The following is a 15,556-nucleotide window of genomic DNA, read 5'->3' as shown; positions in this document are numbered from 1 at the left end:
TTGGCTCGGGAGTTCTGGAGTTCTGCTTTCGCAGTCACTCCCATCTCGGGCTGAGAGGGAGGCTCGTGTCTCAGAAGAGAAGCGAGTGTGAGTGGTAGACGTGCCTGGGGCTCACTGATTGCACTGCCCTGGGAGATGTCCCAGGAGGTGAGGAGGGACCCCAGGGACACCTGGCAGATTCCCATCTGGGTGCTTGTGAGGATTCGGTGATTCTCCTGGATTGGAGAAAAGACCTGCCCTACTGGCCATCTGTATTTCCGGAGTGGTTTTTGTCTGTGTGTCTTAGGTCTTTGTTTTGTGTTACAACTAAATTGAACACACAACTTGTGAGTTGAGATTCTGGATGGGAAAGAGGAGTGATGTGGAATCCGCTCCCCTTCATCTGTTTTTGGTGAGCTCACAGAAGCTCCTATCTGAATCAGTTCGGTTTTGTGGTAATCTTGCAGTGGCCACTTGTCTTTTGTTTTTGTGCACACTTCTGGTTTTTTTTGTCTGTTAAACTTTTGATTGTCTTTCTGTGTGACTGAATGCTTTTGTCCTTTTTGGCGGACCTCTATTTTCTGGACTCTCTTCTTGTTTTCTCACCATCCCACTTGAGATGCTTGTTAATAGCTGTTACAGGTGAAAGAACCTCAGAGAGAATCTTTCCTCAGGAGGGAGATCTTCGAGCCAAATGACCAGTCCGAGTCCACAGGCTGCAATCAGCAAGAGGATTTTTATTGATCAAGATACACAGATATCTGTGGGCGTCTCAGTCAATTCAGAAGACTGACACACCTAGCAGAACCAAGGATGGGCTTTTTATAGGGTTCTGGGAAGCAGAAGCAAGCATACAGAAGCAGATGCATGGTTACAGGGGTCAGCCCGGGGGCAAGTTCTCTATAGTGTGTTCTTGGAACATAATGGCTGACTCGGCCTCCCACCAGGGTGTGGGACCTCTCCCGGGGCTTTCTACATTTCTTTCTCATTGTCAGGCGCTCAACCACAATCATCCTGTCGCTAGGCTCTCCACACATATCCTGCATGGCAGCCGCTGTGTACTCGGTGTTCTGACCTTTCCCTGAACCAGTCTTCCTAAATATAGCCTTGTAAAATGGCATTACTACTGCTAGGCTGGGGTCTTTCTGTTACTGCTATTAGGCTGGGGTCCTTCATTCCCCTCTTCTTCTACTAAGTAATTCTAATCTTAGAATTCTGATATCAAGATGTATTAACATATGTAATGTTATATCATTTGTAATAGAAATGAAGCCTATCTCTATATTTTTCTCGATGGAACCCAGGGCAAACATGAAATTCTTGTTTTTAAAGCACACTCTTTAAGTGAGCATTATAACAGTCTCTCAGTCACTTATCTGATGTGTAAGTCTAGGGAGCCTTTTGAAGATCTGAGTGTCCCTCTAGCTCTCACCTCTCAGCCCCAACAGCTAGTATGCAGCTGGTGAGGGCTGAGAATTGACGGCTGTCAGGGTGGTCAGCAGCACCAGGTACGATCCTTTTTATCGAGTGTCTGGGCTCCGTGTCATTGTATGTAGCTACAGTCTCCGACCTGGAACTGATGAGATGTCTCAGGGGTCCCCGGGCATAGGCTGCTGTCAGCTGTGAGCAGATTTCTTTCTGTATCACCTGTAGGTCTTTTAGCCTGGCATATAAAATCATTATTACTATGGCATGCTGGTTCAGTAACATAATCTAACACAGTCAGGGGAGCTGAGGCCCCATATAAGATCTCAAAGGGGGTAACGCTGAATCTGGAAGGGGTATTTTTTTTTGCTCTGAGGAGAGCAAGTGGGAAGGAGTGTCACTCAGTCTGGGCCAGTCTCCATGGTCAATTTAATTTGGTCAGGGTCTCTTTTAGAGTTTTATTTATTTATTTTACCTGTCTTGAACTTTGAGGTCTGTAAATATAATGTAATTTTTAATCGACCTCTAAATACTTGGCCACACCCTGGCTTACCTTGGCAACAAAAGTAGGGCCGTTGTCTGCTTGATGATTGTAGAGGCCGTCTCTCATTTGGTGAGGAAAGCTTCTATCTATTCCTGAAAAAGTATCTACAAGCACTATTTTTCTGGTTTTATGTCAGTGAAATTTACTTTGACTTTTTATTAAACTCTCTAGGTCTCTTTGCCCTGTTTGCTTGTTAAGCATTTACTACTGACATACCATACATATATATATATATTTTTTTCTCTCTGGCTAAAATCTTAAAGTCTATTATATATATCTTAGCTATTTGGACAAACTTTTTATCTCTTAAATGAGTCCATTTCTGTATTTGGCAAAATGAGTCTTTTCTTTGTTCTCTGGGGAGTATAGCTTTCCCTCAAGTGTGCCATTGTCCTTTTTCTTTTAAGCAATTTGGGCCTTTTCTAAGTGAGGCCATCCCTTAGTCCGATCCTAGTTCTCAGTGGCTGTATCTTGTAGGCCTGTAACCAGGATAGGCTCCTGCATAGCCATTTTTCGAGCCACTTTATCTGCCACTGAATCTCTTCTTTCCTGATATTCTCAGCAATGAATAGTACTCACAGTTGTTGGCTTCACCAGGGCATCCAAGAGATGGCAAAGGCATCTGTCACACTGATGTGTGCTGGGGGGATAGAAGTTCAGCCATCCCAGATGACATCGTGTTGTCTACCATGGCAGCACCCACTTATCTGTGACCTTCATTCATGAGGAGAACTGTTCCCGTCTGTGGACAAGGTCCTCGGCTTTCAGCAGGGGTCAATCAGCCAGTCGCAGACCACCCATGGGCTTCTGCCAGGGCTTGACACTCGTGTTGTGGTGGCTCCAGGTCAGGATTGGGCAGCAAGGTGACCAGATTGTCCCCAACAGGTGGAGAATCTAGTCCATGGCAGCTGACCAGTGGTCCCATCTTTTGGGACGTTCTATTCAAAGGCAAAACATCAGCCACTCTATCACAGTTTAAGTCCTGGATTGGGTGATAATTGTCAGAGTCCGGCTGGCAGGAATGATATGTTCCAGGCAGAACGGCACTAAGCCAAAAAACACATCTCTCAGCATCAGGTACTGGTGCACTGAGACAGGTCTTAAGCTCCACATATACAGTCTGTAGATATGTATACACATGGGCTCACCCAGCCATTTTAGCCCACGCAAGCCATTTTGGAGAGCAAATTTTTCATGAGCAAGGGATAGGGGCAGTCAGGGATGACCATGAGCTAGTGGGTGGGTTAACCGGCCCACACCAAGGTCCACTGTTCTTCGGGCAGTCCATAAGTATTGTTCGTTGTCAGTAGCCCCTTGTACTCAAGGTCTTTGGTTATTGGCCCACTGGGGGGGGGGCATAGGAGCACGGCGCATTGGGTCCCTGTATCCACACTTCCCTTCTATCTCTGTATATAGCCAGCACTCTAGGACCAAGAAGCTCTCCAGTGGTCCCTCTTGTTCTTTCTTGACCTTTCTCTGACCCACTGTCCCTTTTTTTTCGTATTAGGCACACTGATCTTTAGCCAGGTACTATCTTCTTAGGTTCTCTAACTACTGTGGCCGGAATATGTTCTTCTCTTGTCTCTTTTTTTTTCTCTAGCTTCCTGTTCTTTTTACTTTCTTTCCTCTTTCTCTTCCTCAGTCTCTCTGTCTGTATCTTCTTCTACAGCTATTAGTTGCTGTCCAATTTTGTGCACTGACCCTGAACCATATATCAACCTTATTTTCTCTGCAACTTACAACAACTCTCTCAGTGACTTAGCTGAATCCTTCAAGTTTCTGTAACTTTTTCTTTATATCTTTTTTTTTTACTTTAGCCAAATTGGTGGGGCACTTTATAGCCCCTCAGAGACCCACCCTTGGAGCCTGGCAGCAGACCTGGAGCACTCCCTACCTTTAGGCGTAATGAATCCAACAGGCAGAAGTGAGGGCCTTCTATCCATGTCTGGAACATTCTTTCTGGCCTCCAGTAGGTGAGAAAACAAGAGAATCTTGAGAATAGAGATCTACTGAAGAGGGCAAACAGCATTTAGTCACACAGCTAAAACAGGAGGCTCTCTTGGGACAAAAAGGCCATTGTACAAACAAGCACAAGCTTTGCTCACCTTTTGAGAGGCAGCAGATCTTGTCTGATTCCTGGGGCTTGACCTCGGGAAGTAGGTACTGGACTGGGGTATGCTTAGGGATGGCGCCATTTGGCAGGGGCTCCCCATCATCTTGGCAGACATAGCAGTAGAGAGAGTGGAGGATGTCCCTACTAGGATAGAGAGATGGTTAGAACCTGGGTGCTAGATGCCAGGTGGCTGACAAAAGAATCGTAACCAGTTCACCTGGGGCGTATTTTGACCACAGGGGCAGGAACTGGCTGCTGTGGAATAGGATCAAAGGCACTCTCCATGTTAATGATGACCAACGAGAAAAGTAATCTAATGCTGGAGACTGACTCCTCCCTTGGAATAAGGCCAGCAGATAAGGCAGGCTTCTTTAAAGAACTTCTCTTAATGAGTGCTCTCCTTCTGTGAGGAAATGTCAGTAATTCCTTTCTTGTTCTTGTTTAAAACACTATGTTTTAAAAATTAACCTTGGCTATCAACCAACACAGCGCGACTAGAGCGGGGTTCACAAAATTAAGTTTCTTATTAAGCATTAAGGGGACCAAGTAAAATTCTTCGGCGAACAAAGCAAACAGTTTCATAATTTTAAACACAGTCATCAGTCTAAGATTTCAAACATAGTCATTTGTCCAAAGTCCAAAAACGAAACAAAAGCCAAAAAGATACTAGACAGTACCAAAAAAAAAAAAAGAAAAAAAAAAAAAACCAAACCAGATAAACAAGACCAAGACAAAGCATCCTATAACCAATTTCCACAGATGTTCAAAGAAAATTAGGACACAAAGAAGACAATTCTAACAGTCAAACAAGCAACAGACAGACTCGCCGCACGGCTTCGGTGTCAAACTGAAACCAAAAGTTCAGTGGATCCGGCTCTCTCCTTTCTCCTCTAACCCAAAACCACGTATCCTTCTGATACGGGCTGAGCCCCGAAAACCGGGCTCCAAACACCCTTGGAACGTCTTCCAGGGCTGTGGGGGAGAAGTCCGAGCTCGTCAGCTCCTTCTCTGGCCCGCCCAAATACAAACGGTCTAGACCCAAGCCAAGAAACTAAGCATTTACAGAACAAGTCACAAAGCAAGACAAGACAGGACAAGACAAACGCTGGCCAGCTTACCTCCCGGTGGGTGGTCGGTGGTCTCTGGGTAGAGGATCTCCCATCCCGGACGAGCCCCCAAATGAAAGACCCTCAGAGAGAATCTTCCCTCAGGAGGGAGATCTTCGAGCCCAAGTCTGAGTCCACAGGCTGCAATCAGCAAGAGGATTTTTATTGACCAAGATACACAGATATCTGTGGGCGTCTCAGTCAATTCAGAAGACTGACGCGCCTAGCAGAACCAAGGATGGGCTTTTTATAGGGTTCTGGGAAGCAGAAGCAAGCATACAGAAGCAGATGCATGGTTACAGGGGTCAGCCCGGGGGCAAGTTCTCTATATGTTCTTGGAACATAATGGCTGACTCGGCCTCCCACCAGGGTGTGGGACCTCTCCCGGGGCTTTCTACATTTCTTTCTCATTGTCAGGCGCTCAACCACAATCATCCTGTCGCTAGGCTCTCCACACATATCCTGCATGGCAGCCGCTGTGTACTCGGTGTTCTGACCTTTCCCTGAACCAGTCTTCCTAAATATAGCCTTGTAAAATGGCATTACTACTGCTAGGCTGGGGTCTTTCTGTTACTGCTATTAGGCTGGGGTCCTTCATTCCCCTCTTCTTCTACTAAGTAATTCTAATCTTAGAATTCTGATATCAAGATGTATTAACATATGTAATGTTATATCATTTGCAATAGAAATTAAGCCTATCTCTATATTTTTCTCGATGGAACCCAGGGCAAACATGAAATTCTTGTTTTTAAAGCACACTCTTTAAGTGAGCATTATAACAGTCTCTCAGTCACTTATCTGATGTGTAAGTCTAGGGAGCCTTTTGAAGATCTGAGTGTCCCTCTAGCTCTCACCTCTCAGCCCCAACAGCTAGTATGCAGCTGGTGAGGGCTGAGAATTGACGGCTGTCAGGGTGGTCAGCAGCACCAGGTACGATCCTTTTTATCGAGTGTCTGGGCTCCGTGTCATTATATGTAGCTACAGTCTCCGACCTGGAACTGATGAGATGTCTCAGGGGTCCCCGGGCATAGGCTGCTGTCAGCTGTGAGCAGATTTCTTTCTGTATCACCTGTAGGTCTTTTAGCCTGGCATATAAAATCATTATTACTATGGCATGCTGGTTCAGTAACATCATCTAACACAGTCAGGGGAGCTGAGGCCCCATATAAGATCTCAAAGGGGGTAACGCTGAATCTGGAAGGGGTATTTTTTTTTGCTCTGAGGAGAGCAAGTGGGAAGGAGTGTCACTCAGTCTGGGCCAGTCTCCATGGTCAATTTAATTTGGTCAGGGTCTCTTTTAGAGTTTTATTTATTTATTTTACCTGTCTTGAACTTTGAGGTCTGTAAATATAATGTAATTTTTAATCGACCTCTAAATACTTGGCCACACCCTGGCTTACCTTGGCAACAAAAGTAGGGCCGTTGTCTGCTTGATGATTGTAGAGGCCGTCTCTCATTTGGTGAGGAAAGCTTCTATCTATTCCTGAAAAAGTATCTACAAGCACTATTTTTCTGGTTTTATGTCAGTGAAATTTACTTTGACTTTTTATTAAACTCTCTAGGTCTCTTTGCCCTGTTTGCTTGTTAAGCATTTACTACTGACATACCATACATATATATATATATTTTTTTTTCTCTCTGGCTAAAATCTTAAAGTCTATTATATATATCTTAGCTATTTGGACAAACTTTTTATCTCTTAAATGAGTCCATTTCTGTATTTGGCAAAATGCGTCTTTTCTTTGTTCTCTGGGGAGTATAGCTTTCCCTCAAGTGTGCCATTGTCCTTTTTCTTTTAAGCAATTTGGGCCTTTTCTAAGTGAGGCCATCCCTTAGTCCGATCCTAGTTCTCAGTGGCTGTATCTTGTAGGCCTGTAACCAGGATAGGCTCCTGCATAGCCATTTTTCGAGCCACTTTATCTGCCACTGAATCTCTTCTTTCCTGATATTCTCAGCAATGAATAGTACTCACAGTTGTTGGCTTCACCAGGGCATCCAAGAGATGGCAAAGGCATCTGTCACACTGATGTGTGCTGGGGGGATAGAAGTTCAGCCTTCCCAGATGACATCGTGTTGTCTACCATGGCAGCACCCACTTATCTGTGACCTTCATTCATGAGGAGAACTGTTCCCGTCTGTGGACAAGGTCCTCGGCTTTCAGCAGGGGTCAATCAGCCAGTCGCAGACCACCCATGGGCTTCTGCCAGGGCTTGACACTCGTGTTGTGGTGGCTCCAGGTCAGGATTGGGCAGCAAGGTGACCAGATTGTCCCCAACCGGTGGAGAATCTAGTCCATGGCAGCTGACCAGTGGTCCCATCTTTTGGGACGTTCTATTCAAAGGCAAAACATCAGCCACTCTATCACAGTTTAAGTCCTGGATTGGGTGATAATTGTCAGAGTCCGGCTGGCAGGAATGATGTGTTCCAGGCAGAACGGCACTAAGCCACAAACACATCTCTCAGCATCAGGTACTGTTGCACTGAGACAGGTCTTAAGCTCCACATATACAGTCTGTAGATATGTATACACATGGGCTCACCCAGCCATTTTAGCCCACGCAAGCCATTTTGGAGAGCAAATTTTTCATGAGCAAGGGATAGGGGCAGTCAGGGATGACCATGAGCTAGTGGGTGGGTTAACCGGCCCACACCAAGGTCCACTGTTCTTCGGGCAGTCCATAAGTATTGTTCGTTGTCAGTAGCCCCTTGTACTCAAGTTCTTTGGTTATTGGCCCACTGGGGGGGGGCATAGGAGCACGGCGCATTGGGTCCCTGTATCCACACTTCCCTTCTATCTCTGTATATAGCCAGCACTCTAGGACCAAGAAGCTCTCCAGTGGTCCCTCTTGTTCTTTCTTGACCTTTCTCTGACCCACTGTCCCTTTTTTTTCGTATTAGGCACACTGATCTTTAGCCAGGTACCATCTTCTTAGGTTCTCTAACTACTGTGGCCGGAATATGTTCTTCTCTTGTCTCTTTTTTTTTCTCTAGCTTCCTGTTCTTTTTACTTTCTTTCCTCTTTCTCTTCCTCAGTCTCTCTGTCTGTATCTTCTTCTACAGCTATAAGTTGCTGTCCAATTTTGTGCACTGACCCTGAACCATATATCAACCTTATTTTCTCTGCAACTTACAACAACTCTCTCAGTGACTTAGCTGAATCCTTCAAGTTTCTGTAACTTTTTCTTTATATCTTTTTTTTTTACTTTAGCCAAATTGGTGGGGCACTTTATAGCCCCTCAGAGACCCACCCTTGGAGCCTGGCAGCAGACCTGGAGCACTCCCTACCTTTAGGCGTAATGAATCCAACAGGCAGAAGTGAGGGCCTTCTATCCATGTCTGGAACATTCTTTCTGGCCTCCAGTAGGTGAGAAAACAAGAGAATCTTGAGAATAGAGATCTACTGAAGAGGGCAAACAGCATTTAGTCACACAGCTAAAATAGGAGGCTCTCTTGGGACAAAAAGGCCATTGTACAAACAAGCACAAGCTTTGCTCACCTTTTGAGAGGCAGCAGATCTTGTCTGAGTCCTGGGGCTTGACCTCGGGAAGTAGGTACTGGACTGGGGTATGCTTAGGGATGGCGCCATTTGGCAGGGGCTCCCCATCATCTTGGCAGACATAGCAGAAGAGAGAGTGGAGGATGTCCCTACTAGGATAGAGAGATGGTTAGAACCTGGGTGCTAGATGCCAGGTGGCTGACAAAAGAATCGTAACCAGTTCACCTGGGGCGTATTTTGACCACAGGGGCAGGAACTGGCTGCTGTGGAATAGGATCAAAGGCACTCTCCATGTTAATGATGACCAACGAGAAAAGTAATCTAATGCTGGAGACTGACTCCTCCCTTGGAATAAGGCCAGCAGATAAGGCAGGCTTCTTTAAAGAACTTCTCTTAATGAGTGCTCTCCTTCTGTGAGGAAATGTCAGTAATTCCTTTCTTGTTCTTGTTTAAAACACTATGTTTTAAAAATTAACCTTGGCTATCAACCAACACAGCGCGACTAGAGCGGGGTTCACAAAATTAAGTTTCTTATTAAGCATTAAGGGGACCAAGTAAAACTCTTCGGCGAACAAAGCAAACAGTTTCATAATTTTAAACACAGTCATCAGTCCAAGATTTCAAACATAGTCATTTGTCCAAAGTCCAAAAACGAAACAAAAGCCAAAAAGATACTAGACAATACCAAAAAAAAAAAAGAAAAAAAAATACCAAACCAGATAAACAAGACCAAGACAAAGCATCCTATAACCAATTTCCACAGATGTTCAAAGAAAATTAGGACACAAAGAAGACAATTCTAACAGTCAAACAAGCAACAGACAGACTCGCCGCACGGCTTCGGTGTCAAACTGAAACCAAAAGTTCAGTGGATCCGGCTCTCTCCTTTCTCCTCTAACCCAAAACCACGTATCCTTCTGATACGGGCTGAGCCCCGAAAACCGGGCTCCAAACACCCTTGGAACGTCTTCCAGGGCTGTGGGGGAGAAGTCCGAGCTCGTCAGCTCCTTCTCTGGCCCGCCCAAATACAAACGGTCTAGACCCAAGCCAAGAAACTAAGCATTTACAGAACAAGTCACAAAGCAAGACAAGACAGGACAAGACAAACGCTGGCCAGCTTACCTCCCGGTGGGTGGTCGGTGGTCTCTGGGTAGAGGATCTCCCATCCCGGACGAGCCCCCAAATGAAAGACCCTCAGAGAGAATCTTCCCTCAGGAGGGAGATCTTCGAGCCCAAGTCTGAGTCCACAGGCTGCAATCAGCAAGAGGATTTTTATTGACCAAGATACACAGATATCTGTGGGCGTCTCAGTCAATTCAGAAGACTGACGCGCCTAGCAGAACCAAGGATGGGCTTTTTATAGGGTTCTGGGAAGCAGAAGCAAGCATACAGAAGCAGATGCATGGTTACAGGGGTCAGCCCGGGGGCAAGTTCTCTATAGTGTGTTCTTGGAACATAATGGCTGACTCGGCCTCCCACCAGGGTGTGGGACCTCTCCCGGGGCTTTCTACATTTCTTTCTCATTGTCAAGCGCTCAACCACAATCATCCTGTCGCTAGGCTCTCCACACATATCCTGCATGGCAGCCGCTGTGTACTCGGTGTTCTGACCTTTCCCTGAACCAGTCTTCCTAAATATAGCCTTGTAAAATGGCATTACTACTGCTAGGCTGGGGTCTTTCTGTTACTGCTATTAGGCTGGGGTCCTTCATTCCCCTCTTCTTCTACTAAGTAATTCTAATCTTAGAATTCTGATATCAAGATGTATTAACATATGTAATGTTATATCATTTGTAATAGAAATTAAGCCTATCTCTATATTTTTCTCGATGGAACCCAGGGCAAACATGAAATTCTTGTTTTTAAAGCACACTCTTTAAGTGAGCATTATAACAGTCTCTCAGTCACTTATCTGATGTGTAAGTCTAGGGAGCCTTTTGAAGATCTGAGTGTCCCTCTAGCTCTCACCTCTCAGCCCCAACAGCTAGTATGCAGCTGGTGAGGGCTGAGAATTGACGGCTGTCAGGGTGGTCAGCAGCACCAGGTACGATCCTTTTTATCGAGTGTCTGGGCTCCGTGTCATTGTATGTAGCTACAGTCTCCGACCTGGAACTGATGAGATGTCTCGGGGGTCCCCGGGCATAGGCTGCTGTCAGCTGTGAGCAGATTTCTTTCTGTATCACCTGTAGGTCTTTTAGCCTGGCATATAAAATCATTATTACTATGGCATGCTGGTTCAGTAACATAATCTAACACAGTCAGGGGAGCTGAGGCCCCATATAAGATCTCAAAGGGGGTAACGCTGAATCTGGAAGGGGTATTTTTTTTTTGCTCTGAGGAGAGCAAGTGGGAAGGAGTGTCACTCAGTCTGGGCCAGTCTCCATGGTCAATTTAATTTGGTCAGGGTCTCTTTTAGAGTTTTATTTATTTATTTTACCTGTCTTGAACTTTGAGGTCTGTAAATATAATGTAATTTTTAATCGACCTCTAAATACTTGGCCACACCCTGGCTTACCTTGGCAACAAAAGTAGGGCCGTTGTCTGCTTGATGATTGTAGAGGCCGTCTCTCATTTGGTGAGGAAAGCTTCTATCTATTCCTGAAAAAGTATCTACAAGCACTATTTTTCTGGTTTTATGTCAGTGAAATTTACTTTGACTTTTTATTAAACTCTCTAGGTCTCTTTGCCCTGTTTGCTTGTTAAGCATTTACTACTGACATACCATACATATATATATATTTTTTTTTCTCTCTGGCTAAAATCTTAAAGTCTATTATATATATCTTAGCTATTTGGACAAACTTTTTATCTCTTAAATGAGTCCATTTCTGTATTTGGCAAAATGAGTCTTTTCTTTGTTCTCTGGGGAGTATAGCTTTCCCTCAAGTGTGCCATTGTCCTTTTTCTTTTAAGCAATTTGGGCCTTTTCTAAGTGAGGCCATCCCTTAGTCCGATCCTAGTTCTCAGTGGCTGTATCTTGTAGGCCTGTAACCAGGATAGGCTCCTGCATAGCCATTTTTCGAGCCACTTTATCTGCCACTGAATCTCTTCTTTCCTGATATTCTCAGCAATGAATAGTACTCACAGTTGTTGGCTTCACCAGGGCATCCAAGAGATGGCAAAGGCATCTGTCACACTGATGTGTGCTGGGGGGATAGAAGTTCAGCCATCCCAGATGACATCGTGTTGTCTACCATGGCAGCACCCACTTATCTGTGACCTTCATTCATGAGGAGAACTGTTCCCGTCTGTGGACAAGGTCCTCGGCTTTCAGCAGGGGTCAATCAGCCAGTCGCAGACCACCCATGGGCTTCTGCCAGGGCTTGACACTCGTGTTGTGGTGGCTCCAGGTCAGGATTGGGCAGCAAGGTGACCAGATTGTCCCCAACCGGTGGAAAATCTAGTCCATGGCAGCTGACCAGTGGTCCCATCTTTTGGGACGTTCTATTCAAAGGCAAAACATCAGCCACTCTATCACAGTTTAAGTCCTGGATTGGGTGATAATTGTCAGAGTCCGGCTGGCAGTAATGATGTGTTCCAGGCAGAACGGCACTAAGCCACAAACACATCTCTCAGCATCAGGTACTGGTGCACTGAGACAGGTCTTAAGCTCCACATATACAGTCTGTAGATATGTATACACATGGGCTCACCCAGCCATTTTAGCCCACGCAAGCCATTTTGGAGAGCAAATTTTTCATGAGCAAGGGATAGGGGCAGTCAGGGATGACCATGAGCTAGTGGGTGGGTTAACCGGCCCACACCAAGGTCCACTGTTCTTCGGGCAGTCCATAAGTATTGTTCGTTGTCAGTAGCCCCTTGTACTCAAGGTCTTCGGTTATTGGCCCACTGGGGGGGGGGCATAGGAGCACGGCGCATTGGGTCCCTGTATCCACACTTCCCTTCTATCTCTGTATATAGCCAGCACTCTAGGACCAAGAAGCTCTCCAGTGGTCCCTCTTGTTCTTTCTTGACCTTTCTCTGACCCACTATCCCTTTTTTTTCGTATTAGGCACACTGATCTTTAGCCAGGTACCATCTTCTTAGGTTCTCTAACTACTGTGGCCGGAATATGTTCTTCTCTTGTCTCTTTTTTTTTCTCTAGCTTCCTGTTCTTTTTACTTTCTTTCCTCTTTCTCTTCCTCAGTCTCTCTGTCTGTATCTTCTTCTACAGCTATTAGTTGCTGTCCAATTTTGTGCACTGACCCTGAACCATATATCAACCTTATTTTCTCTGCAACTTACAACAACTCTCTCAATGACTTAGCTGAATCCTTCAAGTTTCTGTAATTTTTTCTTTATATCTTTTTTTTTTACTTTAGCCAAATTGGTGGGGCACTTTATAGCCCCTCAGAGACCCACCCTTGGAGCCTGGCAGCAGACCTGGAGCACTCCCTACCTTTAGGCGTAATGAATCCAACAGGCAGAAGTGAGGGCCTTCTATCCATGTCTGGAACATTCTTTCTGGCCTCCAGTAGGTGAGAAAACAAGAGAATTTTGAGAATAGAGATCTACTGAAGAGGGCAAACAGCATTTAGTCACACAGCTAAAACAGGAGGCTCTCTTGGGACAAAAGGGCCATTGTACAAACAAGCACAAGCTTTGCTCACCTTTTGAGAGGCAGCAGATCTTGTCTGAATCCTGGGGCTTGACCTCGGGAAGTAGGTACTGGACTGGGGTATGCTTAGGGATGGTGCCATTTGGCAGGGTCTCCCCATCATCTTGGCAGACATAGCAGAAGAGAGAGTGGAGGATGTCCCTACTAGGATAGAGAGATGGTTAGAACCTGGGTGCTAGATGCCAGGTGGCTGACAAAAGAATCGTAACCAGTTCACCTGGGGCGTATTTTGACCACAGGGGCAGGAACTGGCTGCTGTGGAATAGGATCAAAGGCACTCTCCATGTTAATGATGACCAACGAGAAAAGTAATCTAATGCCGGAGACTGACTCCTCCCTTGGAATAAGGCCAGCAGATAAGGCAGGCTTCTTTAAAGAACTTCTCTTAATGAGTGCTCTCCTTCTGTGAGGAAATGTCAGTAATTCCTTTCTTGTTCTTGTTTAAAACACTATGTTTTAAAAATTAACCTTGGCTATCAACCAACACAGCGCGACTAGAGCGGGGTTCACAAAATTAAGTTTCTTATTAAGCATTAAGGGGACCAAGTAAAACTCTTCGGCGAACAAAGCAAACAGTTTCATAATTTTAAACACAGTCATCAGTCCAAGATTTCAAACATAGTCATTTGTCCAAAGTCCAAAAACGAAACAAAAGCCAAAAAGATACTAGACAATACCAAAAAAAAAAAAAAGAAAAAAAAAAACCAAACCAGATAAACAAGACCAAGACAAAGCATCCTATAACCAATTTCCACAGATGTTCAAAGAAAATTAGGACACAAAGAAGACAATTCTAACAGTCAAACAAGCAACAGACAGACTCGCCGCACGGCTTCGGTGTCAAACTGAAACCAAAAGTTCAGTGGATCCGGCTCTCTCCTTTCTCCTCTAACCCAAAACCACGTATCCTTCTGATACGGGCTGAGCCCCGAAAACCGGGCTCCAAACACCCTTGGAACGTCTTCCAGGGCTGTGGGGGAGAAGTCCGAGCTCGTCAGCTCCTTCTCTGGCCCGCCCAAATACAAACGGTCTAGACCCAAGCCAAGAAACTAAGCATTTACAGAACAAGTCACAAAGCAAGACAAGACAGGACAAGACAAACGCTGGCCAGCTTACCTCCCGGTGGGTGGTCGGTGGTCTCTGGGTAGAGGATCTCCCATCCCGGACGAGCCCCCAAATGAAAGACCCTCAGAGAGAATCTTCCCTCAGGAGGGAGATCTTCGAGCCCAAGTCTGAGTCCACAGGCTGCAATCAGCAAGAGGATTTTTATTGACCAAGATACACAGATATCTGTGGGCGTCTCAGTCAATTCAGAAGACTGACGCGCCTAGCAGAACCAAGGATGGGCTTTTTATAGGGTTCTGGGAAGCAGAAGCAAGCATACAGAAGCAGATGCATGGTTACAGGGGTCAGCCCGGGGGCAAGTTCTCTATAGTGTGTTCTTGGAACATAATGGCTGACTCGGCCTCCCACCAGGGTGTGGGACCTCTCCCGGGGCTTTCTACATTTCTTTCTCATTGTCAAGCGCTCAACCACAATCATCCTGTCGCTAGGCTCTCCACACATATCCTGCATGGCAGCCGCTGTGTACTCGGTGTTCTGACCTTTCCCTGAACCAGTCTTCCTAAATATAGCCTTGTAAAATGGCATTACTACTGCTAGGCTGGGGTCTTTCTGTTACTGCTATTAGGCTGGGGTCCTTCATTCCCCTCTTCTTCTACTAAGTAATTCTAATCTTAGAATTCTGATATCAAGATGTATTAACATATGTAATGTTATATCATTTGTAATAGAAATTAAGCCTATCTCTATATTTTTCTCGATGGAACCCAGGGCAAACATAAAATTCTTGTTTTTAAAGCACACTCTTTAAGTGAGCATTATAACAGTCTCTCAGTCACTTATCTGATGTGTAAGTCTAGGGAGCCTTTTGAAGATCTGAGTGTCCCTCTAGCTCTCACCTCTCAGCCCCAACAGCTAGTATGCAGCTGGTGAGGGCTGAGAATTGACGGCTGTCAGGGTGGTCAGCAGCACCAGGTACGATCCTTTTTATCGAGTGTCTGGGCTCCGTGTCATTGTATGTAGCTACAGTCTCCGACCTGGAACTGATGAGATGTCTCGGGGGTCCCCGGGCATAGGCTGCTGTCAGCTGTGAGCAGATTTCTTTCTGTATCACCTGTAGGTCTTTTAGCCTGGCATATAAAATCATTATTACTATGGCATGCTGGTTCAGTAACATAATCTAACACAGTCAGGGGAGCTGAGGCCCCATATAA

The 15,556-nt window shown here is 45.4% G+C and overlaps 2 protein-coding genes across 8 annotated transcripts in view; both read right to left on the bottom strand.

Annotated features, from left to right (window-relative positions):
• Window positions 1-696: 696 nt before the first annotated feature.
• On the bottom strand, window positions 697-9,098 carry LOC134481240 (uncharacterized). Of its 3 annotated transcripts, XM_087579620.1 has the most exons (9): window positions 8,889-9,089; window positions 8,664-8,815; window positions 8,453-8,517; window positions 7,140-7,302; window positions 6,022-6,252; window positions 5,180-5,308; window positions 4,054-4,205; window positions 3,843-3,907; window positions 697-3,068 (listed from the first exon to the last, which is right to left on the bottom strand). In XM_087579620.1, the coding sequence occupies exons 6-9, from the start codon at window positions 5,221-5,223 to the stop codon at window positions 2,727-2,729; spliced, it is 603 nt and encodes a 200-aa protein (XP_087435746.1). In that variant the 5' UTR covers window positions 5,224-5,308; window positions 6,022-6,252; window positions 7,140-7,302; window positions 8,453-8,517; window positions 8,664-8,815; window positions 8,889-9,089; the 3' UTR covers window positions 697-2,726. The 3 variants fall into 3 exon arrangements, 2 of the variants coding, with proteins under 2 accessions (XP_087435746.1, XP_087435747.1); XR_015634473.1 differs by lacking the exons at window positions 6,022-6,252; window positions 7,140-7,302; window positions 8,453-8,517; window positions 8,664-8,815; window positions 8,889-9,089 and having other exon boundaries at window positions 697-1,642; window positions 1,958-2,690; window positions 5,180-5,839; XM_087579621.1 differs by lacking the exons at window positions 697-3,068; window positions 3,843-3,907; window positions 4,054-4,205; window positions 5,180-5,308; window positions 6,022-6,252 and having other exon boundaries at window positions 6,802-7,302; window positions 8,664-8,812; window positions 8,889-9,098.
• A 5,429-nt stretch (window positions 9,099-14,527) lies between these two features.
• The window catches only part of LOC148001969 (uncharacterized), a 955,959-nt gene continuing 954,930 nt past the window's right edge, over window positions 14,528-15,556 (bottom strand). For 4 of the 5 annotated variants that reach the window (XR_015634471.1, XR_015634470.1, XM_087579618.1 and 1 more), the window contains one exon: window positions 14,529-15,472. Coding sequence is in view for 2 of the 5 variants with exons in the window: in XM_087579618.1 (XP_087435744.1) it covers window positions 15,353-15,472 (120 nt within the window). In the remaining 3 variants the exon portion in view is untranslated. Of the gene's footprint in view, window positions 15,473-15,556 lie in introns of all 5 variants that reach the window. The other variant, XR_015634472.1, reaches the window with a different exon arrangement.

The sequence above is a fragment of the Rattus norvegicus genome, chromosome 12 (genome assembly GCF_021556685.1).
Source record: "Rattus norvegicus strain SHRSP/BbbUtx chromosome 12, alternate assembly SHRSP_T2T, whole genome shotgun sequence".
Lineage (NCBI taxonomy): Eukaryota > Metazoa > Chordata > Mammalia > Rodentia > Muridae > Rattus > Rattus norvegicus.
Note: the sequence above shows the minus strand (reverse complement) of the source record. Positions and strands in the feature narration are given on the sequence as shown.

Coding starts and splice junctions, on each gene's coding strand:
- LOC134481240 (XM_087579620.1), bottom strand. CDS start 5,223: ATGGGAGATCCTCTACCCAGAGACCACCGACCACCCACCGGGAG. Junction 4,206..5,179: donor CACCGACCACCCACCGGGAG/GTAAGCTGGCCA, acceptor TCTCTATCCTAG/TAGGGACATCCTCCACTCTC. Junction 3,908..4,053: donor GATCTGCTGCCTCTCAAAAG/GTGAGCAAAGCT, acceptor ACTGGAGGCCAG/AAAGAATGTTCCAGACATGG.